Source organism: Atractosteus spatula, chromosome 14, assembly GCF_055471065.1.
Source record: "Atractosteus spatula isolate fAtrSpa1 chromosome 14, fAtrSpa1.hap1, whole genome shotgun sequence".
Taxonomy (NCBI): Eukaryota; Metazoa; Chordata; class Actinopteri; order Semionotiformes; family Lepisosteidae; genus Atractosteus; species Atractosteus spatula.
In genome coordinates, this window is record NC_142719.1 from 35,048,609 (window position 1) to 35,063,816 (window position 15,208).

At 37.3% G+C, this 15,208-nt stretch overlaps 3 protein-coding genes across 3 annotated transcripts in view; all 3 read left to right on the plus strand.

Annotated features, from left to right (window-relative positions):
• Nucleotides 1-15,208, plus strand: part of LOC148821226 (protocadherin gamma-C5-like) — a 173,175-nt gene that overhangs the window by 26,914 nt on the left and 131,053 nt on the right. The gene's annotated exons all lie outside the window — the stretch shown is intronic.
• LOC148821231 (protocadherin gamma-A11-like) lies at nucleotides 1,657-11,918 on the plus strand. The gene is made up of 4 exons (XM_088932344.1): nucleotides 1,657-1,822; nucleotides 5,906-6,073; nucleotides 7,706-9,894; nucleotides 11,871-11,918. The coding sequence occupies exons 1-4, from the start codon at nucleotides 1,657-1,659 to the stop codon at nucleotides 11,916-11,918; spliced, it is 2,571 nt and encodes an 856-aa protein (XP_088788470.1).
• Nucleotides 12,040-14,526, plus strand: LOC148821232 (protocadherin beta-15-like). Its single transcript, XM_088932345.1, has one exon. The coding sequence runs from the start codon at nucleotides 12,040-12,042 to the stop codon at nucleotides 14,524-14,526; it is 2,487 nt and encodes an 828-aa protein (XP_088788471.1).

Sequence of the window (15,208 nt, forward strand, 5' to 3'; positions counted from 1 at the left end):
ATATTTACACAACTCCATTATAATATATTTATCTGTGTATATAGTATAAACGTTTTTGGCATGAGTGACAGATGTCTTACGCTTCTCTTCAAGCAGGATTTTCTCACAGTATTGCAAAATATTTATAGCGTACATTGCTGCAGCACATTATGATAAAGAGAGGTATTGTACTGTTTAGTATAGTACTGTAGAACATGGCACATTTCAATAGTGCAGTACAGTGCAGTTCAACATTCTTCCATCTTTATTGCATAGTTCTTCCACTTTGTACTGGGGCTCTGATGCATTATTTCAGGGGAACCCATTGAGTCTTGAACATGTGTGAGTTGTATTTTCTGACTCCAGATTGTGAGGAGTAGGTTTTGTATTATATTAATTTAGGTCAGGTTAACAGGAAGTACTTCTGTCTTCACGGTCCAATATCAAAGTGAGCATACAACTTATTCTGTCAAACACTTCAATTTTAATGTTTTTGCTGGATGGTACAATGACCACGCTTTTGGTCACTGTACCTACATTTTCATAGAATTGCATTGTCTTTGTGTAATTTGATTATTTTTGTCCTTGGAAAGATATTCTACTTTGGTAGTGTTACACATTTTTTCAAGCATTTTAAAAACACATTGTACACCATTTAAAAAAAGGAATATCAATTATAACACCTCCCTCCCCACCCACCTATAAAAAATCTACTAAGTGTCACCTTACAAAAACAAAACGACCCTTTAGATAAAACATTTCTATAATGTGAATAGAGATTCACACTATAGGAATCTCTACATTTATTGTGTGTTACATACTCAAAGATTGCTAGATATGAATAATATAAACTATCAGCATCAATAGAAACTTCTCTAGACACACAAGAGAAGAGAAAGACAGGTACTATACACAAACAGTAAGCATCAATCAGTAGAGCACTTATAGACTACAACATTTCATCAGTAGCAAACAAAAAAAATCATCAGACTCCATCACAAGTGACATTGAAGGAAGGAAATGGAAATAGAACTTTAACATCTACCTGAGATAGTGATGCTTTGTATAATGTGTAATGTGTTGTTCTTTTATTGAAAGTTTTAAAATCTACTTAATGTCATTTTCACCAAGATTTGTTTGGCAATGTTTTAGTGAGTATCAGAAATAATGAGGATGTTGAAAGAAGAAAATCATGAAAAGGGTGATTTTGTTGCAAAAGCAAGGCATTGTAGGGGTTTTGTGAATTTACTGGGGTGATTTATTAACTGTAGCAGTAACCACAGGGTGATTCTTATATGGCTTTTAGAAAATCAATCGATCAGCGATGCACACACATGGATTCAATGCACAAGATACATTTATTAATACATAAATTGTGCATATAAAACATATAACCGTCTGCCTGGATGCAGATGGCAGAGCTCACTGTGAAGGTTATCAAAATGCAAGGTATATAATCATGAAAAGATGCAAAACACAAAGAATACAAAACAAAGAATATACTTCAGTATACCATTTGGCTATAGTATCGTTAATCAGTCTCATTAATACCACTTCTACATTAGATACTCAAAAGTAAATACATTGCTCATATGAATTAAATTGAAATCAACTTGTGTTGAGGTAACAATTGAATTCTTGAGATGCCATGTAGAACATTGGGTTACTTATCCAGATATGGATTCATATTTTCCTGCACTGACACCAAAGACCAGCCTGGTGGCTGCGTCCAATCAGCATCCTCTGTCTCCCAGCCAACCAGTCGGGGTGCAGGCCGGAGTTGCAGGAGAGAAAGGGGGAGAGATTTCTGCTGTGGCAATGCGCCCAACAGTGTCTCTCTCAGGTACCTACTAGGCTGACTAGTAGTGACTGCGAGTCTGAGCAAGTTACTCTTTAGTGAGAAGAAACTTAGTTTGATTCTAGCATAGTGCTACTGCTGAATAATAACTTAATCCGATTGTCGACAAGAGTCCAAATAAATTCTTCGGTGATTAAGTGAAGCGTCCATGTTTGCATTGGCTAGCGATTTACGTACGGGCATTCCCTCTGCCGACGCTTTGCGCAAGCAAGGTTCCAGTGCCTATACAGACAACACTGGCTGTCACGTGATTGTCTCTGAGGGTGCAAAAATGGCCGGAGAAGCAAAGTTCTGAGCTGTGCAGTGTCTTTTAAACCAGAACCAAGACAGGTGATGATTGGTTGAATGTTTGGCGGGCATTTGAGACTCATGTGGGGTTACCATGCCCTGCAGATTCCTGAGGTCAAGGTGAGAGATGAGTAACAATGACCTCTGACATCTAAGACTGCAATCCAGATGTTTGCAAGAATCTCATGGACAGATAAGCGCCAGGAATAGCCACTGATCATGATAGCCGGGTATGGCTGGGTGCATCCCCATTTGGGAGAAAAAGATTGCATGAATAGCTTCTCTGTGGCTGCACCACAGAGATGAGGATGAGAGATGGGGCCTCATTTAGGAAAGCCCACCAACACTTAATTCTATCTTATTAATAAGCATTGCTGCTACAGCATGATGTTCATTTATTAAGAATTGTTTTTTGTAGTTAGCATTGTCTTAGAAGTTGTACCTGGGCAAGTGCAGATGGGGTCATTGGTTGGTTACCAATTTATTGACATCAGGTAGGAAGCACAGGTTATGTCATTTTACAAAGTTCAATGGAATCCAGTGAAAACTATAAGGATTGCTTTATGTGACATCATTCATGCTGGCAAGCAATAAGTATGAGTAAGGATTGAAAAGAAATAGAATTTCTTTTATAATTAAAATTATATTCATTTGTCAATTATATCTGGAAAAAAGTAAGTTGCAAACAGTTTGATGTAATATGATGAGCATGCTGAATGTACATCAGTTTTAATGTAATCAATGTCATAAATTATAATTCAAGATATGAATTTAAGACATAACCTTTACTGTATCACATCTGTTATAGTTAGGTTAAGCCATAATGTGCAATGGTACATAATGTACTTAAGGTAAAAACCAAAGCACTCAAAATGTCAAAATCATACTTACTTCATTGGTCTATCTGGTCTGGTCTTTGCTTCAAAAATGATTACCTTGTTTGTCTGTTTATATTGTTAGTTTACTGACTGGAGCAGGTGAAAGTCTGACGTCTCATACATGGTATTTCAGGGCAACGTGTTTATTCCTATTGCAAAATTTATATTCAGCATTTGCATCAGGAGTATACAATATTACAATATTTTTGTCACAAAAATGAGTTGTCACATCTATTTGTCATATTTAAAACTTTAGACTGTAAGCAACAGTGTGGTATGATATTTGATGTAGCTTAAACTGAAATCACAGTACTATTATGATAAGAGGTGCCTATCATAACATAAACAATGAAATGCAGAAATGTCCCTTTACACTCCAGACTATATCACATTCCCAAAACAAAAAGAAACTTCATCCATCCAAGGCCTTTTTCTTAACTAAGAAAATGTATTTATTGTACCCTAATTACACAAGGTGGAAAGCCATTTATGATACTGGATATTAGTTCAGTATGTAAGTATATTGCTTTAGTCATAGGAAAAGTGAAGATCATAAATGACAGGAGGTCATTTGGCCTATTTATCTTATTTGGTTCCTAGTGGCTTGCTGATCTGAGGATCTCATTCAAACTTTTCTTGAAAAAAAAACAGTGTATTAACTTCCATACTAAATTCATCCTTCGTGTTGTAGTTTCAGATGTTGCTCACCATAGTTCTGACTTGAGTCTTCTGATTCATGTGTCTGTGTTGAATGGTCTGTTGGCTTGACTTTGTCAATGCCTTGGGTGATTTTGAATAATTGTATCCGGTCCTCTTGCACTCTTTCATTTTCGAGGTTAACATGATTCAGTTAATTTAGCCTGGTAGTTCAATATATTCCTTTAGATCTGGGAATTTATTGGGTCACTTTTCTCTGGACTTGATTCCAGAGCAGCAATATAATTTCTAAACTTTATAACCATTGAAATCAGTAGGATCCCAAATTACATTAATTTAAGTATTTATATGATTATTACTGATGCAAATTGTAATAATATTCATTCAAATATTTGTTTTTTATTTATATTACTGTACTGTACTGGCTATAGTGGTCTAAAGTGTGCTCAGAATTCATTAGCTTCTCACATGATACAAATTGCGTTGACAACTTAACATTTTATCTAGTTTTTTTCTATGGCTTTTGTTTCCTTTTGTTTTTCTTTTGCTTATTGTTGCTCTCTTGCCTGTGAGGATCTGCAGATGGAAATGCTATAGGTTGTTAAACACATGGGAATCTCCCTGTTATCCTGGATGAGTATCCTGTTATCCACCTAATTACACTGATTCTGTGGGCATGGAACTACTGTACAAAGTGTGTTTGATAACTGACTCTGGCAAAAGTGAATTTACATATGGCAGTGAATACATATTTATTGGTGATTCAAGTAATACAAAGACTACCCCTCATAAGGGCAAAGAGAAAAATGAAAAGAAGATTGATCAATCAATGGAGTTCACGTGTGCTTGGGCTATATACTGTATACAGTATACTGTGTATAGAGTATCATATATAAGATTCTAATTTGTCAGGATTTAGGTTGTTAATAATTTAATAAGTTCTCTTCTTCTTGTCTATGTCACTGTAAGTAAAGGTTATAGCAGCAGTGCTAATAGCATGTTTAGTGTGTGTTCAGTTTGGTGCTTTTAGCAGGGAGAGCTGCCTGGTGAGCAGTTTCAGCACCTCACTGGTGAACAGCGACACATGAGGGCAAACGTGCTGAATGTGGTGCAGTTAGTGCCGTTTCCTGGCTTTAAAGCAGCATTTCTTTTTCGTATCGTGAGTGAGGTTTAAAAATTGTTTCTTTCAGTTTATTTTTAAAGCACTGTTGCCTCGTTTGTATATCCTGTGATTTTAATTGCAAATACAACCCCGTATTTTGCCCATTTATTTATTTTTCCGTCAGCACTATACAATACTGCACACATACCTAAACTTTTCATTTCTTGTTTTCATTCTGTATGTACAGTATATATGAGTGTGAGGCCTGAGATAATTTAAAGAAAACACTTCGAGTCTTTCCCATTTTTACACAGCAAAAACAAAATGGGATCGGTATGCTACTATAGTAACAAACATCTATCAACATCGTTCTTGCCCGATAGGACGTTGCATTTGTGGAAACGAGCTCCAGGCATAAGAAATATTAGGATATGATTTTTAAAATGCATATATATATATGATAAAGTACTTTTTCCCTTACATAAGAAGTGCAACTTACATAGGAAGTACTTGTCATTGATGAACTCGGGAATAGTATTGAAATGAGACACAACAGTGTTCGATATTAGAATTACAAAAATAAGTATTTTATTTACACTTCAAAATAGTTTCTTTCATATTCAGTGAAGATCATACAGTATACTGTATGTCAGACTTGAAACTTTTATAGTTTTGTTCAAATGTGCACATATACAGTACTAGAGGTGTATATTTACAGCAGGTAATGAAATATGGGTAAGGTTAAATAGATAGTGTCAGATATGGTATTAATACACCTAAGTGTAATTTTATATTACAACTGTAAGTGCCGCTGTTGGTTAATGTAGCGACGGTTTGTAGTGTAGAAATCCAGCACTACCTTCTCTAGTGATGCAGAATATAAATCAGATGAGAGGCAGAGCCTGCACTTCAGCAACGCTTAGCATATCTGGGCAATATCGTGTTTGATTACATCAGGATATCTGACATATTACCTCTAAACTAAGACGCTTCATTGCTGGATGCTTTGTGCCGAGGGCGATAACTTTTTTTTTTAATTTATCGATTTGAGAATGAGGAGTGATCATTGCAGCTGTTCCTTTATAAAGAATGAGTGGATTCTGAAATGGCAAGTACGATTCTTAATTGTTTGTCTCTACGTAGCAGAGAAGGCTTTAGGAGACGTTCGTTACTCTATTGAAGAGGAAATGCCGAGGGGGTCGTTTGTAGGTAATATTGTACAGGATTTGGGATTAAATTCTGATAGATTGGTATCCGGAAAAGGTCGGTTTGTTACTGAGGGCAGCGCGCAATATACAGTGCCTTGCGAAAGTATTCGGCCCCCTTGAACTTTTCAACCTTTTGCCACATTTCAGGCTTCAAACATAAAGATATAAATTTTTTATTTTATGTGAAGAATCACCAAAAAGTGGGACACAATTGTGAAGTGGAACGAAATCTATTGGATTTTTGAAACTTTTTTAACTAATAAAAAAATGAAAAGTGGGGCGTGCAAAATTATTCGGCCCCTTTACTTTCAGTGCAGCAAACTCACTCCAGAAGTTCAGCGAGGATCTCTGAATGATCCAATGTTGTCCTAAATGACTGATGGTGATAAATAGAATCCACCTGTGTGTAATCAAGTCTCTGTATAAATGCACCTGCTCTGTGATAGTCTCAAGGTTCTGTTGAAAGTGCAGAGAGCATCATGAAGACCAAGGAACACACCAGGCAGGTCCGTAATACTGTTGTGGAGAAGTTTAAAGCCGGATTTGGATACAAAAAGATTTCCCAAGCTTCAAACATCCCAAGGAGCACTGTGCAAGCGATCATCTTGAAATGGAAGGAGTATCAGACCACTGCAAATCTACCAAGACCTGGCCGTCCCTCTAAACTTTCAGCTCAGACAAGGAGAAGACTGATCAGAGATGCAGCCAAGAGGCCCATGATCACTCTGGATGAACTGCAGAGAACTACAGCTGAGGTGGGAGAGTCTGTCCATAGGACAACAATCAGTCTTACACTGCACAAATCTGGCCTTTATGGAAGAGTGGCAAGAAGAAAGCCATTTCTCAAAGATATCCATAAAAAGTCTCGTCTAAAGTTTGCCACAAGCCACCTGGGAGACACCCCAAACATGTGGAAGAAGGTGCTCTGGTCAGATGAAACCAAAATCGAACTTTTTGGCCACAATGCAAAACGATATGTTTGGCGTAAAAGCAACACAGCTCATCACCCTCAACACACCATCCCCACTGTCAAACATGGTGGTGGCAGCATCATGGTTTGGGCCTGCTTTTCTTCAGCAGGGACAGGGAAGATGGTTAAAATTGAGGGGAAGATGGATGCAGCCAAATACAGGACCATTCTGGATGAAAACCTGTTGGAGTCTGCAAAAGACCTGAAACTGGGACGGAGATTTATCTTCCAACAAGACAATGATCCCAAACATACAGCAAAATCTACAAAGGAATGGTTCACAAATAAACGTATCCAGGTGTTTGAATGGCCAAGTCAAAGTCCAGACCTGAATCCAATCGAGAATCTGTGGAAAGAGCTGAAAACTGCTGTTCACAAACGCTCTCCATCCAACCTCACTGAGCTCGAGCTGTTTTGCAAGGAAGAATGGGCAAGAATTTCAGTCTCTCGATGTGCAAAACTGATAGAGACATACCCCAAGCGACTTGCAGCTGTAATCGCAGCAAAAGGTGGCTCTACAAAGTATTAACGCAAGGGGGCCGAATAATTTTGCACGCCCCACTTTTCATTTTTTTATTAGTTAAAAAAGTTTCAAAAATCCAATAGATTTCGTTCCACTTCACAATTGTGTCCCACTTGTTGGTGATTCTTCACATAAAATAAAAAATTTATATCTTTATGTTTGAAGCCTGAAATGTGGCAAAAGGTTGAAAAGTTCAAGGGGGCCGAATACTTTCGCAAGGCACTGTATTGAGTTGGATGTAGACAAAGGGATTTTACTAGTTAAAGAAAGAATAGACAGAGAACAACTATGCGCACAGCTTTCTCCTTGCAGTTTCGGTTTTGAGATTGTTCTAGAAAACCCGCTCGAGCTCTACAGTGTTTTAGTGGAAATTATTGATATTAACGACAATGCTCCCAGTTTTCCCAAGAACGAAATTCAAATTGAAATAATGGAGTCTGCATCCTCGGGAACGCGATTCTTACTAGAAAGCGCTGTGGATTTAGACGTGGGAGCAAATGGCCTTCAAAGTTATTCTCTCAAACCTACCGACAATTTCCATTTAAAGGTGCATAATCGACCCGATGGAAGAAAATATGTAGAAATGGTGTTGCAGACACCTCTTGATCGTGAAAAACAAAGTAAGCATACATTAATACTGACTGCTGTTGATGGAGGGAGACCGCAAAAATCCGGTATCCTTAAAATAAACATAATAGTACAAGACGTAAATGACAATGCACCGGTTTTCACCCAATCGATTTACAAAGCTGCGGTGCTAGAGAATTCAGTAAAAGGCACACTGATAGCAAAAGTAAATGCGACTGATGTGGATGAAGGCTCTTATGGTGAAGTTACTTACTCGTTTACGCATATCCCCGGGAGTTCCGTGGAAATGTTTCAAATAGATGCCAAAACTGGTGAAATTAAGGTAATAGGAAATGTAGATTATGAAACAGCTGGAGCTTATGAAGTTAATATACAGGCAAGAGACCAAGGAGGTCTTACAGATGCCTGCACATTAGTAATTGAAGTTATTGATGCAAATGATAACAGCCCCCAGATAACTCTAACTTCCTTTTCAGGAGCTATTCCTAAAGATGCCGTAGCTGGAACAGTGGTAGCTCTAATAAATGTTCAGGATGCAGATAGTGGCAAAAATGGACAAACTAGCTGTAGCATAGATCCAGCTATTCCTTTTAAAATAAAATCTTCCATACGAAACTATTATACTTTGTTAACAGACACAGTCTTAGATCGGGAAGAAATCTCTGAATATAGCATAGTAATTATTGCCAGGGATGAAGGTTCACCCCCTCTCTCCACTAATAAAACTGTTCTCCTTAAAGTCTCTGACATAAATGATAACGCACCACATTTTGACAATGATGCATACGCAGCAAACATAATAGAAAATAATTTTCCTGGGTTGTTAATATGTACTGTACATGCCAGGGACTTGGACTGGAATCAGAATGCCCGTGTATCCTATTATATCAATGATGTGAACATAGATGGAATCTCTGCCTCAGCATATGTTTCTGTTCATTCTGATAGTGGAACCGTTCATGCAGTTCGTGCACTTGATTATGAACAAATCAAAGTTCTTCAGGTTACAATCATAGCTAAAGATGGGGGCTATCCACCAATGAGTAGTAACGTGACATTAAGAATTTTTGTCCAAGACCAAAATGATAACACTCCTCAAATTCTCTATCCAGTCCACACTGATGGCTCTCTGGTGGCAGAAATGGTGCCTCGTTCAGCAGATGTTGGCTATCTTGTCACTAAAGTTGTAGCTGTTGATGCTGACTCTGGACAGAACGCCTGGCTCTCATATAAACTACTGAAAGCCACAGACAAGACACTGTTTGAAGTGGGATTACAGAACGGAGAAATAAGAACTTTACGTCAAGTTACTGATAAAGACGCTGTGAAACAGAGGCTTGTTGTTGTAGTGGAGGACAACGGGCAGCCCTCTCGTTCAGCGACAGTGAATGTGAACGTGGCGGTGGCGGACAGCTTCCCTGAAGTGCTCTCGGAATTTGGAGACTTCTCTCAGGACAAAGGAGACAGTGACAACCTGACTTTTTATTTGATTCTGTCTTTGGCTGTCATAACGTTGCTTTTCATTGCATCAATCATTTTTATCATAACTGTGAAAATGTATAAATGGAGACAGACTAGACTGTTTCATAAATCCCATGGGAATCTCCCTGTTATTCCAAGTGCATATTATCCACCTCATTTTGCAGACATTGGATCTTCTAGTACTCTGCAGCGTGTGTACAACTATGAGACATGTCTGACAACTGATTCTAGAAAGAGTGAATTTAAAATAGCCAGACCCTGTAGTGAAGAGATATTATCTGCTGATCAAGGTACCACAGGTGCCATGACACAGGAACAGCAGGAGAAAGGTATAAACCTGGACTCAGATGTTCCACTAGAGGTGAGTCTTTCTATGTGGATTTCATTATCTGTCATATTATTTAATGTGTGTGAATTTGTATTTACACATACTGATGTATTTCATCTGTTTTTTTATTGACAGCAGTTCTTTGTATACTGTATATGTATGATGTGAAGAAAATACAGAAATAGTACATTATAAATATATTGTAGGTTGCCTGTTCAAAGGAATCTAACAACTTAAATAAGCAAGACTTAACTTGCTGAATTCATGTTTATTGTATCCTAGAGTCATACTGCCATGGTATATTAACGTGACAGGCATTTAAATTAAGTGAATGCAAAAATAGTGTGCTCTTTGCATTTAAAGGAAATCTCCCATTAATTGGAATTGCCTGTTTTTCACCATATCAAAAAGACAACAAACTTTGTTTAATAACTGATTCTTGGAAGAGTCAGTTCAGGTATCAGAACTTGTAGTCAATGTTTGGTTAACTGCTCATGCAATTCATTCTGAAATAATACCAGCTGTGGAGGAAGACAATACAGAAATCACTGATTGTTTAATACAATTGAGTTTTTCTATGATCTACAACTATTTGGTTTACTGTAAAGTATTTTACATTGTTATTTTAAATGTAAAGGAACAAGTAAAGGTTTATTCCATGCTGAAAAGAGAAGAAAAGAAAAACATTTCAGCTTTGGGTGTGTCTATTAGTACTATTACCTCCTAGGAAGATCATATTTTGTACTTGTTTTTTATGGAAATATATACTGTATCTTTCAGTAAGTATTCAGAATGTTGCCAATAATTCATCCAGTGTTGTAGTAGATGAAAATGGACAGTACTTACATTCAGAATTCAGTGACATGACAATTTAACATTTTAGCTAATTAATTTTGTTTGTTTTGGCCATAATCAATTTGATCTATTAAATGTCATAGATGGTGAAAAAAGCATGTATTAATCTTTTATTATTCAGATGTCAGTGCTATAGATGCCTTATGAACATTAAGACATTTCCACACATGTGTGATGAGAAAAGTAATCAGATTATGGACAGTGTTTCAAGCAAGTAATTTTCATGACTGAGTTTTAAAAAGGAACCCAAAACTTTCATTTAATATTTCACTAAAACTCTTTAACATTCTTCAATTTCCTCTTCTGCTGCTAATATTCAAAGATAGCTCCATGCTGTATTATAATATTCTCTTCAATAGAAGAAGGGTTTCAAAATCTTTTATATAAAATTTGGTGCGATTGATGCAATTCCACTTTTAAGAAAATAATTTATAATGGTTACAGTTTCCAAATATAGTGATATAATAAAATTGGGAATCAAATAAATCACTTCTATACAAAGTTATTCTAAAATTGCTTTATTATTATTGGTAATAGTAGTGGGTTATTTTCATATAGTACTTACAGTAGTTACAATTATGAAAAAAAAACAATTAAAATGCTCTTCAAACCAACATTAGCAAACCAGGTATTTTACATTGGGATACATTCTATGAAAATGCTTAAAAAAAGTGTTTAATCTTAATTGTAATTCCAAGTGCTCTTACTGTATATAGTGAACAAAACTGTCATTAAGATTATGCACAGAATTTGCACATTTAGTACTTTAATCACATCATTCTCCTTTGATGTTCTCTAGTTTTAAAACACTTGGTGATGCTGTCAATACATTCAATGTAAGCTTTTCTATTCTTTATCATTTGAGTAAAACATTATGAGATCAGACTTCACATTACATAGTACAGGGGTTTTAGATATAATTCTTTGTTTCTTATAACTATTTGGACTCGTATAAGATTAAAATAGTTGTTGCTCACAATATATTGGAATTGTATTTGATAACATGACTTGGTCCAGACCTTATGTACAGTATGCCTTGGAAATCTTATAATGCATTTTCTTTATTGAACTCTAAGTGCCGCTGTTGATCAATGAGACGATAGTTTAGAAGCAGTGAGTGAGTCAGTACCTCCCATGTCGTTTCACTGTATCAGGCAGAGGAAGAGAAAGCAGCCCCTCATACATGTACACACTCTGGATAACGGAACAGAAACGCCGTCTGCAGATATAAGGGCCATTGTGAGGTCCTGAGGTAAAACTAGAAAATAACAATATAGGGATTTGCAAATACCTGCTGATGAATATATTAGAATTAAGTATATCATGCTAAATTTTGGATTATTTCCTGGGGGCATTGCCTTGCCGACGGTAGGCTGCTTTTTCAAATGGCAAGTACAGTTTTTTATTATTTGCGTTTGTGTGGTTGAGCTATCGCATGGACAGGCGCGGTATTCAATACCAGAAGAAATGGTACCGGGTTCCTTCGTAGGAAACATCGCACAAGATCTGGCGTTAGACATTAAAAGACTTATATCTGGGAAAGCTCGTATTATAACAAAGGGTGGCACTCAATACGTGGAGCTCAATATGGACAAAGGAATACTGGTTGTTAAAGAAAGAATAGACAGAGAGGAGCTGTGCGGACAGATCACTCCTTGCAGCTTCAGTTTTGAAGTAATTATAGAGAACCCCATAGAACTGCATCGTGTTACTATCGAAGTTCGGGATATTAACGATAACGCACCGGTATTTCCGAAAAATGAAATCAATTTACAAATAAGCGAATCGGCTCCGTCTGGAGCGCGCTTCTTACTGGAGAGCGCTGCGGATCCTGATGTCGGTGTTAACAGTCTCCAAAGCTATTCGCTTAAACCTACAGATAATTTTATGTTAGAACTGCATAGCCAGCCCGACGGCAGTAAATACGTGGAGATGATATTGCAGACACCACTTGACAGAGAAAAACAGGATTCTGTTTCTTTAATACTGACTGCATCTGATGGTGGCGACCCTCAGAGGTCTGGCACGGTTCGCATACACATCAGTGTACTGGACGCCAATGACAATTCTCCAGTTTGTACGCGGGCTATTTATAAAGCCGAAATAAGAGAAAATTCAGAAAGGGGGACATTAGTTACTACAGTTAGCGCTACGGATGCAGATAAAGGGTCAAATGGAGAGGTTACCTACTCTTTTGCGCATATCAGTAGCGAAATTAAGGAACTGTTTGAGTTAAATGCAGACAGTGGTGAAATTAAAGTTGCCGGCGAACTAGATTTTGAGAAAACTAGAAATTATCAGATAAACGTCATTGCAAAAGATTATGGTGGTCTCACTGACACGTGTAAAGTCGTGATTCGGATTACTGACGTCAATGATAATATACCTACTGTAAACCTAATGTCTTTTTCAAATCCAATTTCGGAGGATTCTTTACCTGGAACTACCATAGCAGTTATCAATGTAGGGGACGCTGACTCCGGTGAAAATGGAAAAGTCCAATGTTCAATTGGTCAAGATCTCCCTTTTAAAATTGAATCATCATTGACTGACTACTATACACTGGTTACTGAGAGTATACTTGATAGGGAATACGTTTCGGATTACAACGTAACGATCAGTGTTTCAGACGGAGGCACACCGCCTCTTTCAACTAGTAAAACGATACTGGTGAAAGTGTCTGACGTTAATGATAACGCTCCTGTCTTCAATCAAATGATATCTAAAACGTTTATAGTGGAAAATAATTTACCAGGAGTTTCCATTTTTACTGTAAAAGCTGAGGACGCAGACTGGGGACAAAATGCACGCATCTCTTACTTCCTCGACAAGAAACAGCTCAATTGGACACTTGTGTCTTCATACGTTTCCGTCAACTCCGACAGTGGCGTTATTTATGCTGTGCGTTCCTTTGATTATGAGATAATCAGAAATTTGGAGTTCAATATTGTAGCTCGAGATGGAGGCACTCCGCCTCTCAGTTCCAGTGCAGTCATAATTATTACTGTCCAAGACCAGAATGATAACGATCCTCACGTTCTCTATCCAGTGCAAACAGGAGGCTCTCTGGTAGCTGAAATGGTGCCTCGTTCAGCAGATGTTGGCTATCTTGTCACTAAAGTTGTAGCTGTTGATGCTGATTCTGGACAGAACGCCTGGCTCTCATATAAACTGCAGAAAGCCACAGACAGGGCGCTGTTTGAAGTGGGATTACAGAACGGAGAAATAAGAACTTTACGTCAGGTCACTGATAAAGACGCTGTGAAACAGAGGCTTGTTGTTGTAGTGGAGGACAACGGGCAGCCCTCCCGTTCAGCGACAGTGAATGTGAACGTGGCGGTGGCAGACAGCTTCCCTGAAGTGCTCTCGGAATTCGGTGACTTCTCACAGGACAAGGATTACAATGACAACCTGACTTTTTATTTAGTTCTGTCTTTGGCTGTCGTATCGTTTCTTTTTATTGTTTCAATCATTCTCATTTTGTCAGTGAAACTGTACAAATGGAGACAGTCTCGCTTCTTCTGTGAGCCGAATGGAAACTTGCCTGTTATTCCATGTTATCCTCCCAATTATGCTGACGTTGGGGCAACTGGAACTTTGCGGCACATGTACAACTACGAGGTGTGCTTGACCACTGACTCGAGAAAGAGTGATTTTAAACACGTCAGACCTTTTAGCCAGAACGTTTTAATTGTGGATCCCAGCTCTTCAGAAACGATGGAGCATGAACAAAATCTAAAGAACGATTTAGAAGATCGTGATCCTTCAACAGAGGTGAGCGGCCTATGCATTTTTCATTACTTAAAATAGTGCTGAACATGTAGTCGTTTTTGAATGGATACGTTTGTATCTCTTCTTACTGCAATTTTAACTTTAAAAACGATAATCCTATTATAAAGAAGCATATTACCGTAAATTGATTAACTTATTTTGTGTGGTAGCAACGCAGACGTATTGAGGTAAAATTTTACTCTCTGTATTAAACTAAGGCTATTATTCATTAGTATTTACTGTTTCATATAACTGGCATTGGATTAATAAAGTATAGCGGATTTATGACTGTTAGGTCTTGATTTCTTGTATATGATGATGAATCATGCTCTTGAAGTTAGTGGCTATAGTAAATGGCTGTAGTTTATTTTTATTATTTTTTCAACATCGTTTTATGGAATATTTATTTTGTATACACGTCGCTTAATGTAAAAATGTGAGTTTGAAAACTAAAACGCTCCACACCTTTCATTTTAATCTCTTTGAACGTAAAATTTACCGAAGTTTGGGGGGGAGCCTGTTCAAAGGACAGACTCTGTTTTCTTCTGTGAATGTTTTTTTTTTAATTCGTGACACAAAGCAATGTATCTAATCTTTGTCTCTAAAATAAGATAATATTTTCATTTTCTGATCCTTTTGTTGGCATTTTTTTATTCACTTATTTGCCAAAACAGGTAGTTTTCATTAATTGTTAAAGCTATGATTAAGAAAATCTGGAATG